Source organism: Colias philodice, chromosome 12 (genome assembly GCF_061535455.1).
Source record: "Colias philodice isolate Cphi_HAF_F1 chromosome 12, ilColPhil1 Martin Lab GWU primary, whole genome shotgun sequence".
Lineage (NCBI taxonomy): Eukaryota > Metazoa > Arthropoda > Insecta > Lepidoptera > Pieridae > Colias > Colias philodice.
The window spans coordinates 2,015,975-2,043,002 of record NC_143097.1 but is presented as its reverse complement, the minus strand read 5'-3'; the positions used below and the strand labels follow the sequence as shown (position 1 = coordinate 2,043,002).

Genomic DNA, 27,028 nt, shown 5'->3' with positions numbered 1-27,028 from the left:
GGTCGCATAGGTTAAATATTAATTACATAATAATAAATCTATGTAGTTATTGAAATATAACCTTTACATAGTTATTTCTTCATTCATTACACCCGCTTATAACAAGCCCTGACATTGGTGACCCTAGGATCCTAGATATAGGATAGGATTGTATTCCGGCACTAACGAAACGACATAAAAATAAAATCTTTTATTATCCTACAAATAAGAGTTATAAACATAAGTCTCGGGCATATCCGATGTTGTTTTATTAGTTATAATCGTAGCTTGACAAGAATCTGTGGTCCTTTGAGCCAGCATTACATAGTTAGTTTCAGTAATAAGTTTAAGTCGCTTCGGTTCTGACATAGGGCCGATTTCGTCTCCTCTATACGCCATAACTCGCACCTCATATAGTTGGTATGGCTTTACAGATTGTATCTTAGCATAGTTGAAGAAGCCTCCTTTCACTGTAATATCACTAATGTTTTGGTGTGATAAGTGATCAGGCGTGAATGGCTGAAAACAGAGTTTTAAGTTTTATGTGCGACGGAGATTTTATTATGTTCAATGTTACAAATAATTTAATAAGAACATACCTCTGCAGCGAAATTATTTTTTTCTAAACCAGGATATTGTTCGCCGTTAATCAATTTGTAATTTCTTGTAGTTTCTTCTTTAATTTCCCATAATTTGACCTGTTAAAAGATCATTATTTGATTAACATACAACAAAAAAAGTGTGTGCGTGTAACCTTTACGCGCGATTGAAGTAAAACGCACATGTCAATATAACCTTGTTATTGAATATTATAAAATGTCGCAATTGTCAGAAAATTTATTTTTAATTTACTTATTTTAAAAGTAATAAAAAAACAAGTATATTTAGAGATTTTCAAAAAATTTTGCAATTTAAAATAATGTTTTTAAAACTGTTGAATTTTTCATTCACTTTGCTATTCACAATTGATCCGTTTGAAAATTTGAAAATAAATAATCCTAATTGATTATGATATTTGCCACTAGCTGGCGTATAAGTCAAGAAGCGTGTAGTATATGACATATACTTACAACCAATCAGAATTATTATTTTTAAATGGCGGAAACTACACAGCGTTACTTCCGTCAGAAAAAAAATCTGAGTTACTCCCTAGTCGCGCCTAAAGAAGTTTTACTTCAAAAATATTTATGGATAAATCCAAACGTTTACGTAAATATTTATTTTAATATGTTAACCTAGTGCTGTTTCAAAATCAATAACTAATGCACTTATTTAGAAATTTTTTAAATTCTAGGTAAGTATATAAATGCTTTAAATTATAAATTATGGTTTTAGGCTATGCTATAAAAATTAAAATAAGTAAGAACATTAAAATAAGGAAACTAACATTATAAAAAAGAAGAAAAATCTGTTAGATGTTTACAGCACTACAACTGTACAACATGACCTCTTTAATTGTTATTCAACCTGCTAAGCTCAGGTAGGTAGTTGTATATTACTAGCGGTCCGCCCCGGCTTCGCCCGTGGTATATATTTCGCAATAAAAGGTAGCCTATGTTCTTTCTCAGGGTCTAAAGATTGTCTGTGCCAAATTTCATCAAAATCGGTCCAGTAGTTTATGCGTGAAAACCATACATACATACATACATAATTACAAACCTTTCCTCTTTATAATATTAGTATAGATAAGAATATATCGACAGTTTAATTCTGCATTCTATCATACATAACCTAGAATTGATTATGAACCAACAATCATACCTCTATTAGAATCGTAAAATCTCATCCTAAAAAAACATAACAAACGAAATACTGATCCCAGAATTCGACATACCAAAACTTTTATTTACATCCATAAAAAGGTTTATATTATCGATAGTTTACTTACAATAAATCCTATGTTTGGTTCATGGATAGTATGACGTACTTCGTCCCACTCCACATAAAGTCCAGAAGGTTCTAAAAATGTAACTTTTACACCCGTAGGCGCTTTTAGCGGATCAGCATAAATCAAACAGATTAAAAATATACAAAGAAAACTCAATCCTGTCTGAATGCTCGCCATGTTTAAGTGAATATAATATTATCTTGAAACTGTACGATAACCCTGTAAGTAACCCTTATTGGTATTGAGATAATTTAGTTGTGTTTTTAATGTCGATTTGATAAAATTTTATTTACGTTTAATAAATTTTTAAAAATAAGACATTTTAGAATTTTGGTACTTTAGAAAAAGAAAGGGGTTGTAAGGGAGAAATCTATATTTATATTTTGCCGAATGGCCGGCACGCCATAGCAAACGTTAATTTAATTTCCGCATAAATGAAGAAGCGGACCATACGCGTTAGAATATATGTATATTATATTCTATGCTATAACTCTATATCCTGTATTTTTATACGAAATGATCCCATCATCATATTTTGCATTACGCCTGCAAATTTATAAATTTATATTATACAACTTTGCATGGGTACCTAATTACTAATTATCATCAGTCGACCCACCAGACCCTTTGGCGAATAAATTAACCTACCGATTTAGAGTTTCCGGAATGAACAAATTTATTAAAAAAATACGCTACAAATTGAGTCTCTTTTTTTAAAAGTCGGTTAAAATACTACGTGTTATTTAATATATTATCAACAGGTTTTTATTTATGTAACTTTTACAGCGAAAGGTCATTGTCTCTAGGTTTGCGGGTTCTTCCCCTTTACTTTACTATCAGTTACTCGAGCAGTTCTTAAGAAAAATGACTAATGGGGAGAACCCTTTTTAGTGGATTTGTAAAATTTATTATTTTTATTATATTAAACATTTTTCTTAAAAATACTAAATTTTGTCAATTGACATTATAGAATTGGAATCCGTATATGTGCGAAAGTTTATAAGGATGGATGGATGTTTGTTAGGTACTCTTTCACGCAAATACTACTGAACCGATTACAATGAAATTTGGTATGTAGCTAGATGAAGACCCAGAATAAGACATAGGCTACTTTTTATCCCGGAAATCCCACCGCAGGAATAGGAACTATGCGAGTTTTTCTTTGAAAACGCGATCGAAGCCGCGGGTTTAAATTTAGTAAAATGTAAATGTAATAGAACAAAAAAAAATCCTTTTAGAGCCCACCATTGGATTTACCTACATCTAAGTAAGATACCGATGGAAACAAATAGTAAAATTTTATAAATTGGTGATTTTAATATCAACAATTGCATACACAAATATAATCTTTGCTTACTCATCTTTGACCTCAGTGGGAAAATGGCGCTTAAGCTGTTCGGTCGCGTCTTAATTCTATTTTTAGTGTCAGCTGGTGCATCCGGTCAGTTCAACATACCTGATGTGACCATACAGGCCTTAAAACCCAAGGGCATACGGGTGTCAATACCAGGTTAGTTATCTATAACTCAAACATTTATTTATTAAGGACTTCTTCCAGGTGTCAATACCGGGTCAATAATTTTAAATATTTATTAAATCAATTAGACTTCCTCAATTAAATATAATATTTGACAAAAATACACTAATTAATATGAGCACCTTGATGCTCTAATTTATCATACCTTTAAATTAACTATTTTTGTTAATATACATACATATAATCTGAATCTCGCAAACGGGTTCAACGATTTTCATGAAATGCATGCAGGTTTCAGAGGCAATAAATCGATTTAGCTAAAATTCGTTTATAAAAACAGCTCTATTACACAGCTACAATTTGTCTGTTTGGTTGAACGTGCACGAATGTTTCCACATGATATCACAGTTTTTTTTTTAATTTAGTAACATAATGAAATCTAGAAAAAGTAACTAGAAAAAATCTAGTTAATAAATAAATACTTATTTGTAAGTACAATTGACTGCAAGGTGAATCCAATTTATTTTGTATTATGTTCATATAATAATCAATATAATAATCTATTTGATTTCATATACTGATGGTGGCGACATTATTGTCTCATACATATTATATACAATTCTATTAGTCATATTATATTAACCGATTAAAATAGCACCTTGAAGCAGACGAGTTAATCAAATACGCATAATTAAGGATTAACCCATTAATTTTTAGACCACACAGCCTATTTCCATCTGGTATTGAGAATAAACAAAAAATTTCGTCGGATTTTGAAATGGAATCACTTTAGAAGTACCAACTCACATTAGTGAACATAGGATTTGAAAAGTTCTTCCTTTTATCACAGCTTTTATGAAAGTGTTTAAAATACTAATAATAAAACTCTTTTTAGATGATTCCTCACTATCACTATTTGTATTCCAAGGGAATGTAAATAGAGGTATAAAAAACACCGATGTTGGCCAAATATCGGGAGAAATCACAGCGCCAAAACGCGGAAAATGGGTGTTTGAAGACCTCAATATAGACCTTAAACCTAATGACGTCATCAACTATTACGTTTATGTGGTCAGCAATAGAAAGGGATATTTTAAAGATAACCTTTCATTTACTGTTAAAGGTGAGTTTATTTTAATACTAGTAATACCTACAGCTGACGAAGAATTACACATGACGCAAAAACTAAGACATCATAAATACATTGATTTGACTGACCGGTTGGCTTGGTTGGTAGTCGCCCTTCCTTCCAAGCCAAAGGCTTCGATTCGCACCTGGAGCAAATATTTGTGTGATGAACATAGATATTTGCTCTGTGTCCGGGTGTTAATTATCTATATAAGTATTTATTTAAAATTATATATGTATGTTTATCAGCCATCTGGTTACCATATCACAAGCGAAAGCTTAGTATGGGATCAGATCGTGCCGTGTGTGAAAATTGTCCTGTAATATTTATTTATTGATTTATTATCTTTCTTGGTCCGGAAGGATAGTGAAAATAAATACAGAAAAAAAGTTCCTACAAAAACCAAGTAACTAGTCTATCGTCATTGTCATAAACTAAAAAAGGAAAAATAAAAGACGACACTCTCCAATATGACCTTTTTAATTTACCAGCATATAGCATTCTTGTCTTTTAGAACTGGTGGACCCATCAGCTCCAGCATCATCCCCAGAATGCCGCAGTACTCTGACACAAGTGAGAGATGGCAAAGCGTGTGCCGGACAAGTTATATTTGAAGACAACTTTGATAGACTTAACGAAGATTTGTGGTACATCGAACAGTATGTGCCAGAACAACCAGTAAGTATATTTTATTCTGATTTTTGATGAGATTAAATGTTCTGATAATAATTAGGGCATTAGTGGCAAAAGAAGCTCAAGCAGATTCCTGAATAATATAACGACAAATAATCAAGAAGTAGACGTAGATATTATTGATCAATAAAAAATGTCTTGATCAATAAAAATCGCCTTATTTAGTGGAGTATAGAATGTTGCAACGACATAAAATATTTCCCTAGATAGCTTTGCTATAATTGTCCTGAAAAATTCAAGCCTGAAGTTTCAATAGTAATAAATTAAAATGAAATAAAACGGTGGATAAAATTTTTGAAAAATTGTGTTCTTTTTTATCTCGAAATCACAGTAGAAGACCTTACTCTGTTGTTATTTATCAGGATTATCCATTTGTATCCTACCAACGTCCACCGAAAAGTCAAACAGTATCAGTTAAGAATGGAAGTTTGGAAATAGCTCCTCAACTTCTTCAAAACTTTCCGGGATTTTCGAATAATTCGATATACTCTGGTACTCTAGATTTAATAAGTGGGTGAGTTTTAGTAATATTTTTTATCCTAATTTCATGATCAAATTTCGTTGAAAGTATAAAAAAACCCCTTAAAACTAATCTTACAAAGTTTATCCATATTTTATCGTAGCCTTCAGTATCTCTATACTAATGAGTATTCTAAGTTTTTTATACACATTCAATATTCATTCTTTTACCAAAATGTACTTTTCCGTTTGCATCCCATTTCCGCGTAGAAAAAGGCGTCACTATTAATTCTATGATAATTTCATTATCATTTCTTCCGCATCAAAATCTTCAATTATTATTTGTATGACAAGTTCCCTTGACTGTTATTAATCCTTTATTATTTATTCTAGCTGCACAACTAGATCAACATATTCATCGAAATGTAGTACAAGTTCTTGGGGAGCAAATATATTGCCTCCAGTTGTCAGTGGAAGATTGACTTCAAAGCTGTCCTTTAAATACGGTCTCGTGGAAGTTCGGGCGAAATTACCTCGAGGCGATTGGATCTTTCCAGGTGACCTTTACATTAATATTAAGTATGTATTATGGAGATTAAAAAATTATACTAAGTAAAAATTATACTAAGTAAAAGTAATAGAGTTTAATGAAGAAAGTGTCTTTCTGTTGTCGGTATAGACCGAAAGATGAGATACAATGTTGAAATATAATATGCCCATATATTTACCCATACGGACAAGGGACTTGACTTACTGATATTATACCTATGTATTATACATTACATAGGTAGGTACACTTCTTTATTTCTTGGTTTTATCATCATCACTACATAGTATAAAACAAAGTCGCTTTCCCTGTCCCTATGTCCCTATGTCCCTTTGTACGCTTAAATCTTTGAAACTACGCAACAGATTTTGATGCGGTTTTTTTTAAAGGGTGATTCAAGAGGATGGTTTATATGTATAATAACATCCATTAAATAGTGGAGAAGTATTGTTATTTTTGAGGTTTCTAATGTGATGTCGTAAAAAATTACATTTTTTCCGCTTACATTGCAAACGCAGGCTGAACCCTACGAGTTTTATCAAAATAATGTACTAAGTATTATACACATTGAAAAGGTCTACAGAAAAGTCCGCGATGGTATAATATGTCTATCTCTGGATAACCTTTATTGTCATTTACTTTTTACGACAAATAATGGCTAATTTTCGATGTGATTTTAACCAATACAGCATTAATCCTTAACCAATTAAATACCTTGAATACATTGTTCATTTAATATAGATCTATATGGCCCTTTACACCGTATGATTTAAGTGAATATTTTCGAAGATATTACAGATTTAAAAATTGCGGGACGTAGCGTTTGCGGCGGTACCGGCCGGCCGCGCCGAGCCGCTATGTTTTTATATACAACGTTCACAGTTTTTCTGTAGTGTATTTAGTATCAGCATTGCACCCGTGCGAAGCCGGGGCGGGTTGCTAGTACAGTATAAGTAGTTCTACGAAATATGAAACGCGAGCATGTATGTTTTTATTTTATATATTGAAACTTTCAGATATCCTGTTAGAGCCTTTATTGAACAAATACGGGTTCATGAACTATGCATCGGGAATAATAAGGATCGCTGGTGCTCGGGGGAACAGTGAACTGATGTTTGGCAATGATAATATTGGAAATCAGGTATTATATGCTATTAAATAGAAATAATTATTATTGTGACAATGTACTAAGATAATGCAAGTTGTGTGGCTAGTTTAATAGGCCCGCTATCACACCACGCAACTAGAGGCGGCTCGCCCTAAGGAGCGCTGGTGCAGTGAACTCCCATAAATAATTATAATAAAATCATACTCCTTAATTTAATTATTAAGATTAATTATTACTATTTAAAATCAATCGTAATCTTTAAAACTACTGTTAATACCAATGAATATATATCCATCATTCCATCATCCCATACACCTGTATAATACCTACTGTATTATGTAACGCGCGAAGCGGAGCGCTCACGATTGCGCTCCAATGAAAAAAGATTTAGTACATTTCCTAATACGAAATCCAATAGGAGTGAAACCCTCTCTGGGTTTTGCCAGAGCCCTGCGCGTGAAACAAAAGATTTTCTATGGAAAAGTAGCAAAACTCGGAGCGCCGCACCCGCAAACGTTGCCGGTTCGTTTTTAACGCCCGGCAGGACAGCGATTGCGCGCGCGGCGCGACGTTGCCAGTTACCACTTCTATAATATAAACAAACACTCATGGGCGTAGCTAGCCATGGGCACAGGGTGGGGCAAAAAAAAACCGGCCAAGTGCGAGTCGGAGTCGCACACCGAGGGCTCCGAACAAACCTACTTTTTATTAAGTTTTAACTCTAAAATGTATGTTTTAGCAATTTTTCCTTTGCAGAAACAGCAGCCAGATCCAGGTGGAGCTTTGCTCGCAATCTTATAGTTTTTGACCGATATCTCGAAAACTATCCACTTTAGGGCAAAAGTTGCTTGGACTTTTTTGTAGAAAGTAAAATTTCGCATATTATATACCATGTAATATTTTTTGTAAAACTTACTATTTACGGTTTATGGCCTATTTGATGAACCGGGTGATCGTTAAAATATTGGATTAATGAAAAAAATGCATGTATGTACATAGTTTTTAGGTCACTTTATTGTCTACAAGTTTTGTTTGAAATTTTTTTTTCTAGTGCCCATATTTTTTGAGTTGTTCCACGTATAATGTAGAGATGCCGCCGCTCGGCGGGTAACGTGACAGGCCAAAAGTTTTTTACGGATGTAATAAAAACGAAGAAGAAATTTCCAATGCAAGTGTATTTTCACCGTTTCCGAAACGGCAAATTTTTTATTTTTTTTTACTTCTAGAAAAATTTTAATAGATTTTTTTAAATATTTTCCCTAATTTTATTCTTGCATCCGAATATAAAATAACTACTCAATATTATTTAGTTATACGAAACATACATAGGTAGGTACCTTGTACTATTTATCGCCAAACGTTAAATAACTCAAAAAGCATTAGAAAAAAAAGTTTCAAATAAAGTAATCTTAATAAATGGATAATGCATATGTATAATATATTGATGCCTATGCATTTCATTGCCCGCCCGCATTTCAATGACCGCCTCCTTGGTACAGTGGTTGACGCGTGAGCGTAGAACCGAGGGGTCCTGGGTTCGATTCCCGGTGGAGACGAAGAAAAAAAAATGTCTCGGTTTGGCAGGACACAGAAGGCTGATCACCTGCTTGTCCCTAAAGAAAATCGATCAGTGAAACAGATGTATGAATAATGCATCTGCCCCTTACCCCACTACGGGGACACGGGACTTCACTTTATGCATTTCATTGATTAATCCAATATTTAAAGAGTTACTTGCCAAAAATGATTAACCGGCTCATTAAATAGGTCATAAATCACTCATAAATCGTAAACGGAAAGTTTTACAAAAAGTTTACAAGGTATAAAAGATGTAAAATTTTACTATCTACAAAAAATTCCTAATATTTTTTGCCTTAAAATGGATAGTTTCCGAGATATCGGCCAAAAACTTTTATGTAAGATTGCGAGCGTAGCTCCACCTGGATCTGTCAGCATTTTGTGCTTTTATGGTCAGTAACTTATCCTAAAACAAAAGTGAAATTGGATGGGAAATTTAGTGCGATTTTGGCTAAATAAAAACAGCTTTGAATGGGGTAACAGTACTACACTACTTTTTCTGGCACCAAAAGTGGTTTAAATCATGTAACATAGAAGCGCAAGCTTTTTGTTTAGATCGTATTTTTTTGTGTCGCCTGACAACTTTCGAGTGAGAATTTTTTAACGGATATTAAGTTTTGTAGTCAGTACCTAGATAATTACGTTTTTTAGATTTGGTTAGGTACCTTCCAGGTCAGAGCCAGGGTGGGGCAAGTGCCCCACCCTGCCCCACCGTGGCTACGCCCATGCAAACACTCGAGTCAACTTCAATGCACGCGCGCGATTCATGCAATTTTCTAATTAAAATTATAAAATACGTGTTGAAAAAGCCTGTAGTTATCAGTATTACTTGTGAGTGTTAAAATGAACAATAAGTATAATGTGGCGTTCATTAAAAAGTGTGATAAAACGTTACAAATTCGGCTTGAATGTAAAGCTAAGGGACCGCCACGGCCTGAACTTGATCTTACGCAAAAATGTACGACAAAAACGAAAACATATACACGTGTGTTTAAATCTGAACAATATGTGAAAACACCGTGGTTGTGTGGTTGTGATGACAGCAACAAACTATTTTGTTTTCCGTGTCTTTTATTTAAAGCGGGCGCGGCCGGCGGAGGTGAGAGTGCTTGGACTGAAACGGGCGTTGACGACTTAGCTAAAAAACATTCACAATCTCGGTACCATTTGTTGAATGAACTGCAATTGGCGTCTATCAGCTAACTATTTTTGCACACCAAAAAGAAAGACGTATCACGTCCTCGTCCATCACACGATTTCCTTTATAAGTAATTTTTTTGATAAATTGTACTGCTTTACACCATGTATTTTCAGTGTTTTATTTCAAGTGAACACCCATAAAATTTTGTCACGAGCCGCCTCTGCACGCAAGTACTTCATTCAAATCCTTTTCTGTAAATATTTCAGATTTGAATCTCTTCTTCTCTTCTCTGTAATATATATAAAATTCTCGTGTATTAACTATTATGTGTTATTCGTGTGTATGTTAGTTACCATACTCCTCCGAAACAGTTGAACCGATTCTCACGAGACTTTGTGTGTCTGTCTGAGAATCGGCCAACATCAATTTGTCAAGTTTTAAGAGAAAGGCAGAATAACGTTTGCTGGGACAGCTAGTAAACTTATATAAGTAACAACAGAAAATATGAATAACATTGTATTAAAACAGTTGTAACAATAACAGTTGTTATGTTTTCAAATCTATTATCTTGATTAGCATTCATAGCATCATCGTATTAAAAGATGATAAATTATTATTAATACTACATATATGGTCAATCGCCTTAGCACTTCCTGAAGTAAAATAATAATATTTTCATTGTATTATCATTTTAATGTTAAGTCCATATTTTACTGTTAATCGCGTCGTGGAAATACCGTCACGACATGAAGTAAGGCGACAAATTTGATTTATTTGAATCCTGCTAAAGAAGTTTCACTTCTGACACGTGTGCTCGGCACACACGCTCTTGTTTGTTCTTGATAACTAAAAACATGCATGACAATAATTTCAGGTTCTATATGGAGGACCGATTATGGATTTCAACTGCCGTCAATACCTCATCAGAACCAAATATTCTGGGAATCCTTGGTCTAACGACTTCCATCTTTATGCTGTACTGTGGGAACCCAGTAAGTTATGTTTTCCCTTTTTTCAGACATATTCTACACATAAAAAAATATGTACAGTAACGTTATTTACATTTATAGAAAAATTAATTTTTACTTATCACGCATAATCATAATATGATAAAGTTTGTACTTTAAACATAAGAAAGGTTTGATTAAGGGAAGACTTCGTTTATTTAAAACTAGGTTTCCGCCCTCGGCTTCGCCCGCGCAGTCAAAGAAAATCCGCATAGTTCCCGTTCCCGTGGGATTTCCGGGATTGCGTCATTTTACCGGGATAAAAAGTAGCCTATGTCCTTTCTCGGGTATCAAAATATCTCCATACCAAATTTCATGAAAATTGGTTCAGTAGTTTATGCGTGATTGAGTAACAGACAGACAGACAGAGTTACTTTCGCATTTATAATATTAGTATGGATTATTATTTTTTGACGTGACAACGTCTTATAATTCGATAGAGCCGGATGCACGCACGAAAAAACATGACTCATGCGGCGTTACCTCGCTCTGAGGCGTTCCATGTAAGGCTTGAAGTGCAAGCGAGAGCGCGGAACGAGCGACAAAGAAGCACAATCGGACGTTGTCACGTTCTACTATCGTCAGTAAACCGACTTTACAGACAACCAATTTTTTTTTTAATCTATAATTTTCATCGTTTATTAATGAGACTCGTAATCATTTGCTCTGAATTAAGTACCGACATTCCGCTTTCAGTCTCATTTTGTGTATGGTGCATTCCTCTGTAAATATTCATAGGTTATGTCCGCACAATTATTTTATTGGTTGTGTGTATGTATGGGTTAACAAACTAGCTCAGTTGCCCACCCAAGAAAATGTTTTGACCCCAAAATGATTTCGATCTAATTCATTGCAGCTCGGATAACCTTAACAGTGGATGGTATAGAATGGGCTCGTGTGGAGCCCACAACAAATGGACTGCAGGGACTGCTGCCCCGGGACTGTCCGCTACCACGAGACCTCCTCAACACTGGGACCAGCATGGCTCCGTTTGATGATTATGTAAATATCTATATATAAATATGAATCCCTATTTCCCTTGGTCATGGCGTCACGCGTGAACGGCTAGAGCGATTTCGATAATTCTTATTTTGATGTGTTTATTGTCAGGATCTTATCAAGGAAAATGTAAAGAAACTTTCCCCTAAAGATTAAAAAAAATGCAAAAACTTAACAACTAATTAGACTTCACGGGTTTGACTATTTGCATAAAGTCAGGACGTCTGTTGGTTCAGATAGTATATATTAAAGATCATATATTAAAGACTCAGAAAGATCTACCCATTACTATTATCATGAAGCCTTACGTCTCCACAAATAGATTGTGGAATAACAATTTCAGCATTCTCATATTACTTTTTCACGCTGATTTTCTATGGGGGTATGTTACCTTCCTCGATGCGAGCTGGCCCCATTTGTGCCAAATTATGTTTGACTCGTAATTTAAATAAAATAGCTTTTATAGCGTCAGCATCTTTATATTTTTTGCACATAAAAATAGTTAAAAGTAACTACATATAAATGTGATATAAATAGATCTAAACATATATCTTTATCATGCCATATCACGTACCTACAGCTCAAAGTGAGATGTTGTTGTAACAATAAAATAAGGGATATTTATCGAAATTCAACCATATCGCTATTAAAAGAGGATTTAAATTTGTTGTGTGTTTAGTATAATATTTATGAGCTATGCCTCATAAAATAAATTCCCGGATATAGTACAAGGTCCTCTGGTTTCAAACTAAGCAAATTTAAGAATACACAAATATTATATTTATTTATTTAGTTTAAAGTTTTTTTTATTGTTAATACCTAAGTAATAAGCAGATAATAATATGTCTACTAAACCAGACACACATAACTAAGTCCTCATTTTTTAAATCGGTTAAAAAAATGCATCGGGGATGCTTTTACTACCTCCAACACAGGTAGGTTGACAGTCTGTTGACAGTTGCAGTGATAGTTTGTTCTCATACATTTTTAATTATTAAAAATATTTTAATTAAGTTTTGAAAGTTAAAAGTGAATAAAAGTGAACTTATATGACCTAATTGTTCAAATAAAAAGTTATCTTGGTTGTTTTAAGTGCTTAAACAGAACTGTGAGTACTCTAAGTAAACAGCTGACGAACAGCTGATCTTACGTGTCCATCCGAACAGCTGATCCTTTTAAAATAACAGTCACTTTTAATCTCTGGTGTTCTTCCTATCGTCCTAATGCTGGTGATATATATTAATTCATGAACACTGTATGTGGAGCCAAACGAAATAGAATATAATAGATAATATAAGAATTAAAATTAAACTAAGCACTGCGAAGCTTCCTTTCTCGCCATCTGTCGGATTAAGGTTGAATTATTCTTAATCAAATATCAATATCATTATGGCTAATAAATGCAATGCATGCGGCAAATTTTTTGCGTCGGCAGATGGCGCTAAATGCAATAAATGCTGCGCGCTGTATCATAAGCCATGTTGTAGCCCAGATGCCCGTTCGAATGCAAAGTGGATCTGCAAAGCGTGCAAAGCTAAAGCCAATAAAGCAGCGGAGACGGTATCTGCTCCTGAACGAGAAGCCGATGTTTTTCTGGATGTCGAGCCCCCCCAACAACAGGGGTCACCTTCTCTTGTAAGGGAAATAAAACTGCTGCGGTCGGAGCTGTCTAGCTTTAGACTTGAGATGTCTAGACTAACAACGTTGGTAGCTAGTTTCGGTACGCGTCTCGACGGTCTGGAGGAACGGGTATCGCAATTAGAAAGTAAACCGTGCTGCGAAAATCTCGAGTCTATAGAATTATTATTAAAAAGGCAATTAAATGAATCCCAACAGGAAAACCTACTTAACGATGTCGAGATTACTGGCGTAAGTGAAAGTAGCGGAGAGAATCTCTTACACGTTGTGATAACCTTAGCACAAAAGATAGGTTTATCTATTGAGGAGCGCGACATAGTAAACGTACGTAGACGCGGTACGCGGCGGCAAGCGGAAACCGACGGCGGAACGGCGCGCGCACGGCCCATAGTCGTACGTCTGACTCGCCGGCACCTGCGCGACGAACTGTTGCATGCGGCGCGCGTGCGCCGCGGCGCGGATACCGCTGGCACGGGAGTCGCTGGCGAGCCGCGACGATTTTATATAAACGAGCATTTAACATATTATGCAAATCGGAATCTTTTCTATATAGCACGAGAAAGACTTGGGGGTGAAAAAAATTGGCGTTTTATCTGGACGCGTGGCGGAAATATTTATGCCAGAAAAGATAGTAAATCAGAAAAAACTACTATAAAATCACAAGATGATATAGATAGGGTTTTTTGTTTATAATATTGTTTGTATTATGTAAACTCGCAGATTGTGTTAATTTTAAGTCTAGTTGTATTTTTATCAATGCTCAATTTTACCAGTCTTACTCAGCGTTTATATTATTTTACATTATATTCATTCTTTCCTCTTCTCTCAAAAAAATAATGCATTTATTTTTTATGCACATAATTAGCTATGTCTGTGTTATATTAATGGCAGTGCAATATATTGTAGGTAGATATTTCTTAGTTTTTATATTTTTAAATCTAGATGCTTACAGTTATAAAACAAATATTGTTAGTTACTCTCAATGCTATTTAAATACATTTCCTGTGTACTCAATAAATGAAATTTTATTTTATTATGTACGTTGTGTCTCGGTTGGTACTTCATACTTTATAGGAACTATTATTAATATTCTTTTCTACTGGTCACGGAACATATTATATTATCTCGTACACAATAATTATTTCATTGCATATTGTGTAAACTGTGAGGATAATAGTATAAATTTAGTTCGGTTATTTATAATATTATATAGATTATATGCACTTGCCATAAAATATATCGTTTGTGGAAATTTTATATTGCTTTTGTTAAAACTAATATATTTTAGACTTCATGACAGTGGCGGGCTTTTACACTTCTTTAAATATTTCATTGAAACTTTTTTTCGTTATTTTTTCATACATATATATACTGTATATATCTGTACAAATTACTGTGATCGTCTTTATCTATCTACCATTTATTATATTGACATATTTTATTTAGTTCATTATATATACTCTTTTTTGGTATGTGTTTCTCTACGACCAAACTAAATTCACATACTATAAATGAATGGTCACTGAGGTTACTGATGTGATCGACAGTGACTTGTTCTGCAGAAATATCTGCACACACCAGATCAAGTAATGATTCATTATGCGTGGTAAAGTGCGTTGGTTCGTTGACAAATTGGGATAATTTAGTGAGTTCTAAAAATTCATTTAGATTCCGATAGCCTAAAGATTTACTGTCACTATAATTTACGTTGAAGTCTCCTACAATAATTAAATGGTCAGCCCATGAGAAACTAACTACGGAATCGTAAAGAGCGTTAAAGAAGGTGTCGACAGAAAACCATGGTGGGCGATATCCAGTACCAATGACAATACTTTTACCCCTCACCTTGATTGCGACCCACATTTGCTCCACATCAGACCAACAAGGATGCTGTAAAGTTCTAAAATTAAGACTTTTTCTGATGTAGAAACCAACGCCTCCACCGCGACTGCGTATCTGCTGTGGGCGTGGGGTATGTATTAGACGATACTCGTGGAATCTGGGAGCACGGCCCTCTTCTCCTTGTCTTAGCCAGGTCTCGTTCAACCCCAAAACATCAACGTTGTGTCGCTTAATAGCAATAAATAACTCCTCATGTCCAGTTCCCAGTGAGCAAGCATTCAAGAAACCAATTATAAGATTTTTTAAGAATATTGACTTATCTATTTTTAAAGATATTATGACTGGGATTAACTGGGACCTTATTATAGACCAAAAAGATGTAAATAAATCTGTTTCTAACTTTAATGACTTAAGTTATTTCAATTTTTGACGTGTTTGCTCCGTTTAAAACAATAAACCTAAAAAATCATAACTATCCATGGGTTACATACAATATTAAGCAGTTAATGAAACGAAGAGATGAAGCTCATTACAAGTATAAAGTTTCGAAAATTAGCTCCCACCAAGAGTATTATAAAGACTTGAAAAGGGTTGTAATTGATGCTATGGAGCGCGAAAAAACTTGTTATTTTAATACTTTCGTTAACACTAATATGAGTAATCCTAAGATCCTTTGGAAAACTATAAAAAATAATGTTACTGTAAATAATGGGAATGATGCTGCGTTACCTGATCACCTTAGAAAACCTGACGAAATTAATAGACATTTTCTCGATGTACCTGGCGACACCACTGCACCCGATTCCGCGGTGGATTTCTTTATGCAGAACAAGAAGGGAGACTTGCAATTTTCTCTGAGAACTGTCTCACAAAAAAAGGTTTTAGAACATTTCAGAAGTTTGAAATCCAACGCGGTTGGCTGCGATGGCATATCGCTAGAGATGCTGAAATTATTGTTGCCACACATCACTGATATAATGACTATGATTTTCAACGCTTCCATCACATCGAATACCTTTCCTTATCTTTGGCGTAAGGCATTAGTAACACCGCTGCCAAAAAACAATAACCCAGTACATTTCAAGGATTTACGTCCGGTTAGTATTTTGCCGTGCCTGTCCAAGGTCTTAGAGAAAATAGTCTGTGACCAGCTTAGAAAGTACTTAGAGTCCAACGATATTTTACCTAACCTTCAATCTGGGTTTAGGAAGTATAGAAGTACCACTAGTGCTTTGATTGATGTCGTCGATAACGTACTGGAGGCACAAGATAAAGGAGAAGGTACCATACTAGTCTTATTAGATTACTCACGTGCCTTTGATTCTATTAATATAAAGTTACTACTCTCAAAACTTACATATTATGGTTTTGATGCGAACACGGTTATGTGGTTTGAAAGTTACCTTACATATCGCTCACAGGTCGTTAAAATAGGTGGAGATGATGCATGTACTTCTCAGTGTGTTCGGGTTACTAGAGGCGTTCCGCAAGGCTCCATACTCGGTCCACTGCTATTCATTTTGTACACAGCGGATGTCACGAATATCATAAAACATTGTAAATATCATATATATGCTGATGACATACAATTATACATTTCTTTTAAAGTGAGTGAGATGGACGTTGCCTTGACAAAATTTCAAGAAGATCTAAGTAATATTGTTTCATGGTCAAAAACTAACTGCCTCGTTTTAAACCCAAGTAAAAGTAAATACATGATCTTAGGAACCAGGTGCCAAGTTGATGCCATCGCAAGCCAAAAACCATGTTTGTCAATAAGCGGAGAACAAATAGAAAGGGTTATGGAAGCACGCAATTTAGGTGTAATTTTTGACGAATCCTTACGTTTTCATAATCACATAATTAATATATCAAAAAATTGTTTCTATCGTCTTAAATTATTGTACAGAATAAGAAATTATCTTAATGTAAACGTTCGAAAACTTTTATGTGAATCGCTGATCCTCTCAAAATTTAATTATGCTAGCACTGTCATAGGTCCCCGGTTATTAGCATCAACTAAAAAAATAATGCAGAGGGTACAAAATGCTTGCACTCGCTTTTGTCACAATATTCCACCCCGAGCCCATGTCACCCCGTATTTGAACAGTAGTAACACTTTAAAGATGGAGTATCGACAGCAAATACAATTAGCTACTCTTTTATTTAATGTAATTAAGTACAAAGTACCAGCCTATTTGTACAAAAAGCTGAAGTGGTTGTCGGAGTCAAACACGAGTCACTCAACACGATACAGGAATGTACTGATGGAAGTGCCCCTCCACAGAACTGCAGCATTTAGGGGTAGCTTTAAATTTAGTGCCTCTAAGTGCTGGAATGACTTGCCACCACCGATCCGCAATAGCAACAATGTATTGGGCTTCAAAAACAAACTGAAGTCCCATTTGCTCTGCTTGCAAAAAGGTTCTGAGGTCGGGGCTCCAAACACGTGACTCGGTACGGCTCTGGTGATAATTCTATTTGTTGTTTATTAATTACATATATGATGTATCGCGTATTGTATCTTCTTTTAGAATGTATTATTGTCTGTTATGTAATTCTTTATAATATATATATATATATATATATATATATGTTTCCTATCTACTATATTATATTCCTATATATTATATTATTGCTTTTATTTTATTAATTATTTTATATTTTTTTGTCATAATATGTACACTGCCACTGTCAGGATGTCAATGTGGTGTCCACTGAAAATCAGTGGAGAATCTAAGTGTCTTGTCCTTAGATTCTCAAACCACTGAGTGGATATTATCCATTTTGTGCCGTTGTAACTAGTTATAAGTTAATTTTATTTTATTTCTTTTTTATGTATTAATGTGCATCGGTACAAATAAATGTATTTTCTTTCTTTCTTTCTTTCTTTCTTTCAATTTTTAACGTAATCTGCGTATGAAAAACTATACGTTCCTGTGACATTAGTACACTTAATTTGTGACTCCTTGTATAGAAAAAATATAATGTACCAATTTCCATTTCAGTTCTATACAACATTAGGGGTGTCAGCTGGTGGAATATCCGAGTTCCCAGATGGCATCTACACATCAGGGTCTCGTTTGAAGCCCTGGAGGAATCGAGGTCGGAAGGCGATGCTCAACTTCTGGCAAGATATGGACGCCTGGTGGCCGACCTGGTCACAACCATTGGTCATTGACTACGTACGAATTAAAGCCCTTTAGATTTACGTTAGGATTAAGTCGAATACTTGTTGTTTATCATCTGTAAAGGATTTTTTATGAATGAAAAAACATGCAAAAAATCTTTTTTATTTTATACTAGAGGTCCGCCCCGGCTTTGCCCGTGGTACATATTTCGCAATAAAAGGTAGCCTATGTCCTTTCTCGGGTATCAAAATATCTCCATACCAAATTTCATGCAAATTGGTTCAGTAGTTTAGGCGTGATTGAGTAACAGACAGACAGACAGAGTTACTTTCGCATTTATAATATTAGTATGGATGCTTTATTATATTTTTACAAATTAATTGTTATCAATAAAACATTTTGAAAAAGATGATAAAACCTATTATTATTTTTATTGTAACCGACCAGTATCACACACTTCCTGTCCTTGTGTAATAAACAAAACTTTAAATATTTAAGAGTTCGGGTATTAAAAGTAAGAATTGTAAATTAACGGGAAGACATCTTCTTGTATTTGTACGTTTTCTGTTTTCATTGAAAACTGGCACCCATTCACGGTCCTCGTTACAACAGCATCATAATTTGTATCTTTCAATACTTTTATTCTTATTGGTGCTGATAGTGGACCATCCATATCACTTTTAAAGGCTAGAACTCTTACTTCATAAAGAGTATTGTATTTAAGGTCAGTAACAGTAGCTTTAAACCTTACTCCCGTTATAATCTCGATAGTCGGATCTAATTTGCTTGAATTGAATTTCTGGAAAATGAAATATTTATAAGTAAAAATCGGAGGTAAAATTTTACGGATATGTCAATTTATTTTATCACTAGCTGTTGCCCGCGACTTCGTCCGCGATTACGTCGTTTTTCGTCATTCGTCGTTTTAAAAAAACACTTTATTTTTGAATGTTTTTAATTGTCTCTTATAAAAATTAACTACATTAAAATTGAATACTCTGATAAGAAAATCTTAAAATCGGAGGACATCGAAAATCTGAGGAAAACATGAGTGAATTTGATTTAAAATCTACATTACTTAGTAATTCAAATAATAATCTAAATTAAATGTAGATTAACAGTTTCAGCGCATCATTATATAATATGTACCTAAGTATTAAATTACGTTAGTTTACATAGTAATTTTACTAAAAACACGATGACTTTCTTTCGCGCTCGGTACAACAAACTAAGCATGTTTGTGGTACGTGGCCCGCGTCACTCGACCCCCCGTGAGTTCCCCTCCGTTACTATGCGAAAATACATTCGTCGCCCTACCGTAGGAAAAATTGTAATACAGTAGAACCTCGATAACTTAAACCTCGATAACAAAAAAACCTCTGTAACTTCAAAAAATAATATGTTCCCTTCTCATTAGAGCCCAAAACCTCTTTAACTTAAAATACGCAACCTCTATAACTTAAATAAATAATGTCTGTATTGGCCCTCAGTAACTTAAAGAAATGGGTCCACAACCTCTATAACATAAAATTATTTGTCAATGAGTCATTTTGAAAGAGTGTCAAAACAAAAGGTTTCTGTATTTATTGCTTGCACGTGTTTACTATGTATTGTTAACGTAAACAATACATTACCTATTGTTTGATTTATCGAAATTCTTCAAAGCTTTGCGGCGGATAGCTTTATGACAACGACTTTATTGCATCATAAGTTTTTGATAGTTGTCCTGGAAACATCTCTTTACTTACTGTGTGATAAAACTGGCTTAAAATGAGTCCAAAAAGAAAACTAACAACCCTCACCTACGCTGATAAATTAAAAGCTATAGAAGCAGTGAAAAATGGATAGACCCCTGATAACTTAAAACCTCTATAACTTAAAATATTTTGTGTTTCCCTTGGACTTTAACTTATCGAGGTTCTACTGTATTTTAAATTCGAGAAATATTGATTTCTTGTATTCGACTATTCGTTGTAGTCGAATACAAAATATATTTGAAGAAACTTAGGTTGGCCTTCAGGCAAAAGGGATCCTATCAAATGATAAACTTGACCTTGTATCTTAAAAGTAAGCATGAAAGGATCCTCTGATAATTGTTCACCACCAAAGGATCATTTAAAACGCACTACTATAAGAGCGAATATTGTCTAAGAACTGTTTAGATTGCACATGTTCCTCTAAAAGTAGTGATTTCAAAGGTTCTGGTGTATCTTCAAACGAAAGCCGACTCCTTACTCCTCTTTAAAGCATTACAAAAAGAACATACTACGTTAATATCGCCTATACAGAAGATGATCTGTAATCAATTGTGAGGTTATAAGCAAACCCACTTTTATATTTGTCGGACCACACCACCGAATTCGTAGATTGATCTTCTATGTTTACCTCTAAGTCATTAAGACTCGAAATCTGTCTACAGTAAGACGGGCCTCTCGCTATTCGTCCGTTTCAAGAGACCAAATAGTTTCAATTCTTAATCTTTCATTAAACAAACTTATTAATCGTACTTGTCTCAAATAATGGTAATATTCGCGTCCCTACTCTAGTCATTGCTTATGCTCATGTTCATCTTCAAGAGATCGTATAATATTATGGTGCACCCTATCATTTGTCAAACGGTCTTCATATTGAGTAAAAGTTTCAGATTATCGAGATAAAATATGCCATTTGCGGTCAGCTGTGAGACGTTATACCCTCTCAGTGAAGGTTTCGGTCTCACAGGATAGTACATGCCGTTCGCGGTCAGCTGTGAGCCGCAATTCTCGTTGTGAAGCGGTTTCAGGTTCTCGGCATAACACATGTTGTTTTCGGTCAATAGTAAGCCTCTTACCTCTAACGATCCTTGAGAACTCTTATTTCTCATTTTCTTAGCTTTGCTCGAATTTCGATATAAAGATTTTTTAGGTGGCACTGATGCGAGTGAATAAAAATTAAGTTGAAACGGACTGAGAGTGTTATAATCATCAATCATCATCATCATCAATACATATAATAAAATTGTGGAAAAGCGATGTCTGTACAATGAAAATATGTAGAAAAAAATTAGCAGGTGATATTATTAAATCGATCTTGAACCCAAAACTGTAGTTAAAATTTTTTTTGTGTGTTTGTATGTATGTTTGTGCACGCTAATCTCAGAAACGGCTTATCCGATTTAGATGCGGTTTTCACTAATGTATTGTGGTAATCTTCATTTAACATTTAGTGTTTAATTCATGTCAATCGGTTCATAAATAAAAAAGTTATGACAATTTATAAGTAATCACGGCGAACATTTGCTAAGGCATTCTATTGTACACTACAGTGTACAATAGAATGCCTTAGCATCATCGTACACTGTACACAGTGTACGATAAAACGTAATTTATCTGTTATACGCTACAGTTATTCCTTTACATGTCCAGATGATCATATCAAAATTCCCCAAGGGTTTGGGGGTAAGCTGAGGTAGTAGGGGGGGGCGGGGTCAAATTAACATTATGGTTACTTCTAATAGGTAAATTTTCCACATAAAATGTCCTTTAAATTATGTCGTAATCAAAAAGACGGGTGTTATGTGTTTGACTGCTATGTATTTCTGTGTGTGTGTGTGTGTGTGTGTGTCTGTCTATGGCACCGTAGCTGGCTAACAGATAAACCGAATTAGATGCGGCTTTTTTTTTGTTAGGCAGCATATTTTCCGACGCTGGTTCTTAGATAAATTGTATCAAAATCGGTTCATCCACTTATTATACCTACATAGGGGTAAAAGTAGGAATGAAAAAAATGATATAATAATTTATTTTTAAAGATCGTCGGGAAGTTTATGAAATTATTTATTCCTTTTTCTATACACTTTTCTTCGATTAAACGGTTTAGTTACGTGCTCCCTCTCTCTCTCTTCAGCCTTTAGTTACGTGCGTGAGACAGGAAACATCTAATTTGGATTTGTTGCTGGATTTGATAAAAGTTGAGTATCGATTAAGCTGATCAGTGGCTACACCATACATTATTAAAAACATCCATTTAAGAAAGGAAGGAAATAGAATTTGCTCCTCTCCCCCCCTGGTTCCTAAAAAATAATATGACATAATTTAAAATAAATTTTACGTAGAATTAGTTAGGCATTTCTTTTTTGATTTTCGATATTATATACTAATCATAATTTTTAATTACAATATTATGTAGTAACTATTTGGTATAGGTTAGGCATTTCATTTCTTGATTTTCTTTAATAAGTTGGTACGTAAGTTTTTTAGCTCAGTTTAGTAAGAAACTTTAATAACAATTCTTTTAATTATTTATGGTAGTACGTATTTACTCAATAATTGTATGTTAAGTAGTAATTCAGCTGTGGTGCGGTGGGGCTGGGTGGGGCGCTTACCCTGGCTTTGATCTGGTAGGTACCAGGCGTTGCCGTGGGCCTGGGAGTGGGCGTGGGAGTGGAAGCATGAAAATAAAAACAATTATTCTTGACCCACCCTGAGCCCATGGTCATAGGTCCCATAGTCACTATTCCACGCGGACGAAGTCGCGGGCACAGCTAGTAGACAAATATAATCAGAAAGCTTTGAACTCCTAAGGTCAACCATAAAAGATAGACATTTATGATGTCAGGAGATATTTTTTATATAATATGGAGAACATTTCTTTCATACTTGATTTCTGTGTAGCTTTAACCCTTAAGGTTGCACACGCGACGAAAGCTTAAAAATGGAGTTACTGCTCTGCTCACGAATATGAAAAATAATTGTACCAAGTTTCGTTTAAATCCGTCGAGTAGTTTTTGTTTCTATAACGGTTATACAGACAGACAGATGGAAAAATTTTTGGCGTCAGTGTCGATCCCTAATCACCTCGTGATAGTTATTTAGGAAATATATTTCATGTACAGAATTGACCTCTACAGATTTAATATAAGTATATAAGTATACATATAATTAGATTCCAATTTCCATGTAACGTTAAATTCGACTATACAATAACTAACAGACAACGCAGGTTACTCTCGTTTCCGTAAGTTGAGGCGGCTACATATTCGGTCCTCATAACTTCACTTTTTGTGAACGAAACGACAGCGCGGTTTAATTCGATGCCAACACCATCAAAAAAAAAGGAAATATTTTTAAGTGTGAAAAAATATTATGATTTACAATATTAATACTATTTTAACATTAACACAAAATATAAGACTGTGAGTGTGTAAAAATAAATCCAGCTAGTTTCACATCAAACTTATGTTTTTAATTAGGTATACGACATGAAAATATTATATTAATTACCAAGCAATAATCATACAGGTAAATACTGAACAAAAGTATTAACAGTCAAAGTATATTTTTACTTACAACATGTAAATGATGAAGGAATAATAATTATCAACGAACTAACCTTTTTGTATTATTGTTTATAAATATAAATTCATAAACAATAAATTTATAAAGAATAGAAAAAATTCGACCACTAAAGAATGCTGGTTCGAGTCCCGCCTCGTTATCGAATTTTTAAAACACGAAGATTTTTAAAAATGTAACCAATGAACACAATCAATATTAGATTAACTGTAATGGTGTCTAGTTTGACTTAAAATAATAAACATCTACCCTCACTTTTAAATATGTAGTATATTCACAGTTCACACGAATTATAAGCGCACCTTATAGGGAAGGGAAGATATGGGTTAAAGAGTTAAATAAATAAATAACATAATTATATTTAAATTATTAATTTTTAACATTGTGTCCAGTAGTGTTAACATGTAAATTGATTTGATTTTTACGAAATCTCATAGATGGCGCTGTTTCAAATTTGTATACTAAAATAAATTCATTAAACTGATTCTCTGCCCAAATTACGTAAATGACATAGTTTTTATTGTGTAAAGCTAGATAATAGCATGGCTTACCCGAAACCAACATTTAAACATGAGTCTTTAGATTGTACGCTGTCGTAATACACGGAATACGTAAGAAAAAAAAAGGTTCACAGCTCCTCCCCCGGAGGTGATAGCATGATAATATGTTTAAAAAAGCCTCACTCGACCTGTTAGTAATATTCATGCAAAATTTGAAGTCAATCTATGCAGTACTTTTCGAGATTAGCCTGGACAAACATACAGACAAACAGACAAACAGACAAACAGACAAACAGACAAACAGACAAAAATTCTAAAAACTATGTTTTTGGCTTCTATATCGATTATAGATCATGGATTATGTATTCTTTTAAAAAAATATTCAATGTACAGTTTTGACTTTCCTACGATTTTATTATATGTATAGATATTTATTTATTTTATCATATTTAAAAAAATGTATAGAGAGAGTTTTCACCTGTAAAGGTATTCTTCACAATTTCTGGGTGATTGTTTGTTAGTAATTTTACTTCTGTCGCAGAGGACTCAGATATCTCGAAAATATGTATCTAAATTGAAAAAACCGGCCAAGTGCGAGTCGGGCTCGCGCACAAAGGGTTCCGTAGCAGCAAATATAATAAATTACAGTTAAATCAACCTATCTCAAAAACTATAAGAGATACTTTGATCAAACCAAAAATCGTTGAAAGAGTTAATTAGCATGCATCACCTCTATTTTTTTTAGAATTTTATACCCCGTAGTTATAAAAATAGAGGGGGGGGGACATACTTTTTACGACTTTGAGAGCTGATATCTCAAAAACCGTTCACTTTAAGAAAAATGTTTTTTAGAAAACTTTATATCATTTTAAAAGACCTTTCCATTGATACCCCACACGGGTATGTACATCGAAAAAAAAAATTTCATCCCTCAGTTACATGTATGGGGGGCCCCACCCCCAATTCTTTTTTTTACTATTTAGTGTCATATTTTTGTAGCGGTTCATACAACACATATTCCCATCAAATTTCATCACTGTAGTACTTATAGTTTCCGAGTAAATCGGCTGTGACAGACGGACAGACGGACAGACGGACAGACGGACATGACGAAACTATAAGGGTTCCGTTTTTGCCATTTTGGCTACGGAACCCTAAAAAAAAAGAAGTTTATATAAAAGTGAAATTTAACACTTAAAACTCAAATGTATGAATTTGTGAGTTTCGCTTTACTATTAATTTTCAAAGGCGATATATTCAGTACTAGCGGTACGCCCCGCCCCGGCTTCGCCCGTGGAACATGTTTACGTAATCTGTTTACGTCTTCATTATAAAAAAAGAATTAACAAAATCGGTTCAGCCGTTCTCTAGTTATGCGATTACCAACACATTTTGCGATTCATTTTATATTATAAATTCAGTGTTCAACCATTGAAAGTACGAATAACCTGTAGCAATTCTTACCTTAAAGCCCAAGACAGAATCACGCATTAACTGTCTAACATTACTCCAATGGATGTATAGCCCTCGTGGCTCGACTGACGTCACGCTGATCAGCCGGGGGGCTTCCAAATTATAACTTACGTCTTCAGCTGCATTTGAGCACGATAGAATCATTACGATCCATAAGCATTTAAAGTCGGAAAAGAAGAAAGCCTTCAACCGAGCCGCCAAGTCCTGCAAAAAGGCTCTACGAGGTTCTTAAAACGCTGCGGAATCTTGACGTGCTCCTGTTCTGACACGCCTCTTTCGTCTCTCGATGACGACTGGAATAGTACCGAAATCTTGGAAACTTGCCAACGTGCAGCCCGTGTCCAAAAAAGGCAGTCGTGCCGACCCCTCCAACTATAGGCCAATTTCAGTCACGTCCATACTCTGTAAGACTATGGAACGTGTACTGAACAGCCGGCTCCTGGCACACCTAGAAGCGAATGACCTCCTCAGTGACCGTCAGTACGGGTTCCGCCGAAACCGGTCCACTGGGGATCTTCTAGCGTACGCCACCTACATCTGGAGCGAGGCCATCGAGAATCATAGTGAAGCACTTGCTGTCTCCCTCGATATCTCGAAGGCCTTCGATAGGGTCTGGCATGATAGTCTTATTGGCAAGCTTCCATCCTACGGTCTGCCTGCTGGTCTCTGCGCCTGGATCTCAGATTTTCTGAGAGACCGGTCGCTTCGGGTAGTCGTCGACGGCTGCTCGTCCGACCAAATGGCTATTAATGCCGGGGTCCCTCAGGGATCAGTTCTCTCCGCAACACTCTTCTTGCTACACATCAACGATCTGCTGAAACCCGGTATCTATGGGTACGCAGACGATAGCACTGTTGTGGAGAGATATGTATCCAGCGCGCGAACCAGTACGGCACAAATCCAGTCTCTACGAGAGTCGATGGTCGATCGCATGAACTTGTCCTTACAGGCGGTCTCCGATTGGGGCGATGCCAATCTGGTCAAGTTCAATGCGACTAAGACCCAGGCGTGTCTATTCTCCGCTAAACGGAGTCCATTCCACCTGACTCCGACTTTCCAGGGTGTATCCGTGCCAATAACCAACCACCTCGAGCTTCTTGGCATTA

At 35.0% G+C, this 27,028-nt stretch overlaps 4 protein-coding genes across 4 annotated transcripts; 2 read left to right on the top strand and 2 right to left on the bottom strand.

The window, feature by feature from the left end:
* Positions 1–175: 175 nt before the first annotated feature.
* LOC149483820 (uncharacterized) lies at positions 176–2,044 on the bottom strand. Its single transcript, XM_089702017.1, has 3 exons — positions 1,868–2,044; positions 579–677; positions 176–498 (listed from the first exon to the last, which is right to left on the bottom strand). Exons 1-3 carry the CDS (start codon positions 2,042–2,044, stop codon positions 199–201), a joined length of 576 nt encoding a protein of 191 aa, XP_089558143.1. The 3' UTR covers positions 176–198.
* Positions 2,045–3,241: 1,197 nt separating this feature from the next.
* On the top strand, positions 3,242–18,780 carry LOC149483818 (beta-1,3-glucan-binding protein-like). Its single transcript, XM_089701296.1, has 9 exons — positions 3,242–3,377; positions 4,240–4,467; positions 4,988–5,151; positions 5,529–5,680; positions 6,019–6,182; positions 7,189–7,313; positions 10,874–10,991; positions 11,863–12,008; positions 18,494–18,780. Exons 1-9 carry the CDS (start codon positions 3,248–3,250, stop codon positions 18,689–18,691), a joined length of 1,425 nt encoding a protein of 474 aa, XP_089557422.1. The 5' UTR covers positions 3,242–3,247; the 3' UTR covers positions 18,692–18,780.
* LOC149483819 (uncharacterized) lies at positions 13,005–14,350 on the top strand. The gene has a single exon (XM_089701295.1). It carries the CDS (start codon positions 13,395–13,397, stop codon positions 14,334–14,336), a length of 942 nt encoding a protein of 313 aa, XP_089557421.1. The 5' UTR covers positions 13,005–13,394; the 3' UTR covers positions 14,337–14,350.
* A 283-nt stretch (positions 18,781–19,063) lies between the features above and the next one.
* Positions 19,064–26,321, bottom strand: LOC149483817 (uncharacterized). The gene is made up of 4 exons (XM_089701908.1): positions 26,316–26,321; positions 25,914–26,126; positions 24,928–25,018; positions 19,064–19,420 (listed from the first exon to the last, which is right to left on the bottom strand). The coding sequence occupies exons 1-4, from the start codon at positions 26,319–26,321 to the stop codon at positions 19,125–19,127; spliced, it is 606 nt and encodes a 201-aa protein (XP_089558034.1). The 3' UTR covers positions 19,064–19,124.
* Between the last annotated feature and the right edge of the window lie 707 nt (positions 26,322–27,028).

Excerpts from the sequence above, each read along its gene's own strand:
- LOC149483820 (XM_089702017.1), bottom strand. The coding sequence starts at position 2,044 with ATGGCGAGCATTCAGACAGGATTGAGTTTTCTTTGTATATTTTTAATC. Across the intron at positions 678-1,867 it reads AACCAAACATAGGATTTATT|GTCAAATTATGGGAAATTAA; the intron begins GTAAGTAAACTA and ends ATCTTTTAACAG. Across the intron at positions 499-578 it reads AAAATAATTTCGCTGCAGAG|CCATTCACGCCTGATCACTT; the intron begins GTATGTTCTTAT and ends CTCTGTTTTCAG.
- LOC149483817 (XM_089701908.1), bottom strand. Across the intron at positions 25,019-25,913 it reads ATTCTGTCTTGGGCTTTAAG|ATACATATTTTCGAGATATC; the intron begins GTAAGAATTGCT and ends TTTTCAATTTAG. Across the intron at positions 19,421-24,927 it reads TGTGAAGAATACCTTTACAG|TCCAGAAATTCAATTCAAGC; the intron begins GTGAAAACTCTC and ends AATATTTCATTT.
- LOC149483819 (XM_089701295.1), top strand. The coding sequence starts at position 13,395 with ATGGCTAATAAATGCAATGCATGCGGCAAATTTTTTGCGTCGGCAGAT.
- LOC149483818 (XM_089701296.1), top strand. The coding sequence starts at position 3,248 with ATGGCGCTTAAGCTGTTCGGTCGCGTCTTAATTCTATTTTTAGTGTCA. Across the intron at positions 5,152-5,528 it reads AGTATGTGCCAGAACAACCA|GATTATCCATTTGTATCCTA; the intron begins GTAAGTATATTT and ends GTTATTTATCAG. Across the intron at positions 5,681-6,018 it reads ACTCTAGATTTAATAAGTGG|CTGCACAACTAGATCAACAT; the intron begins GTGAGTTTTAGT and ends TATTTATTCTAG.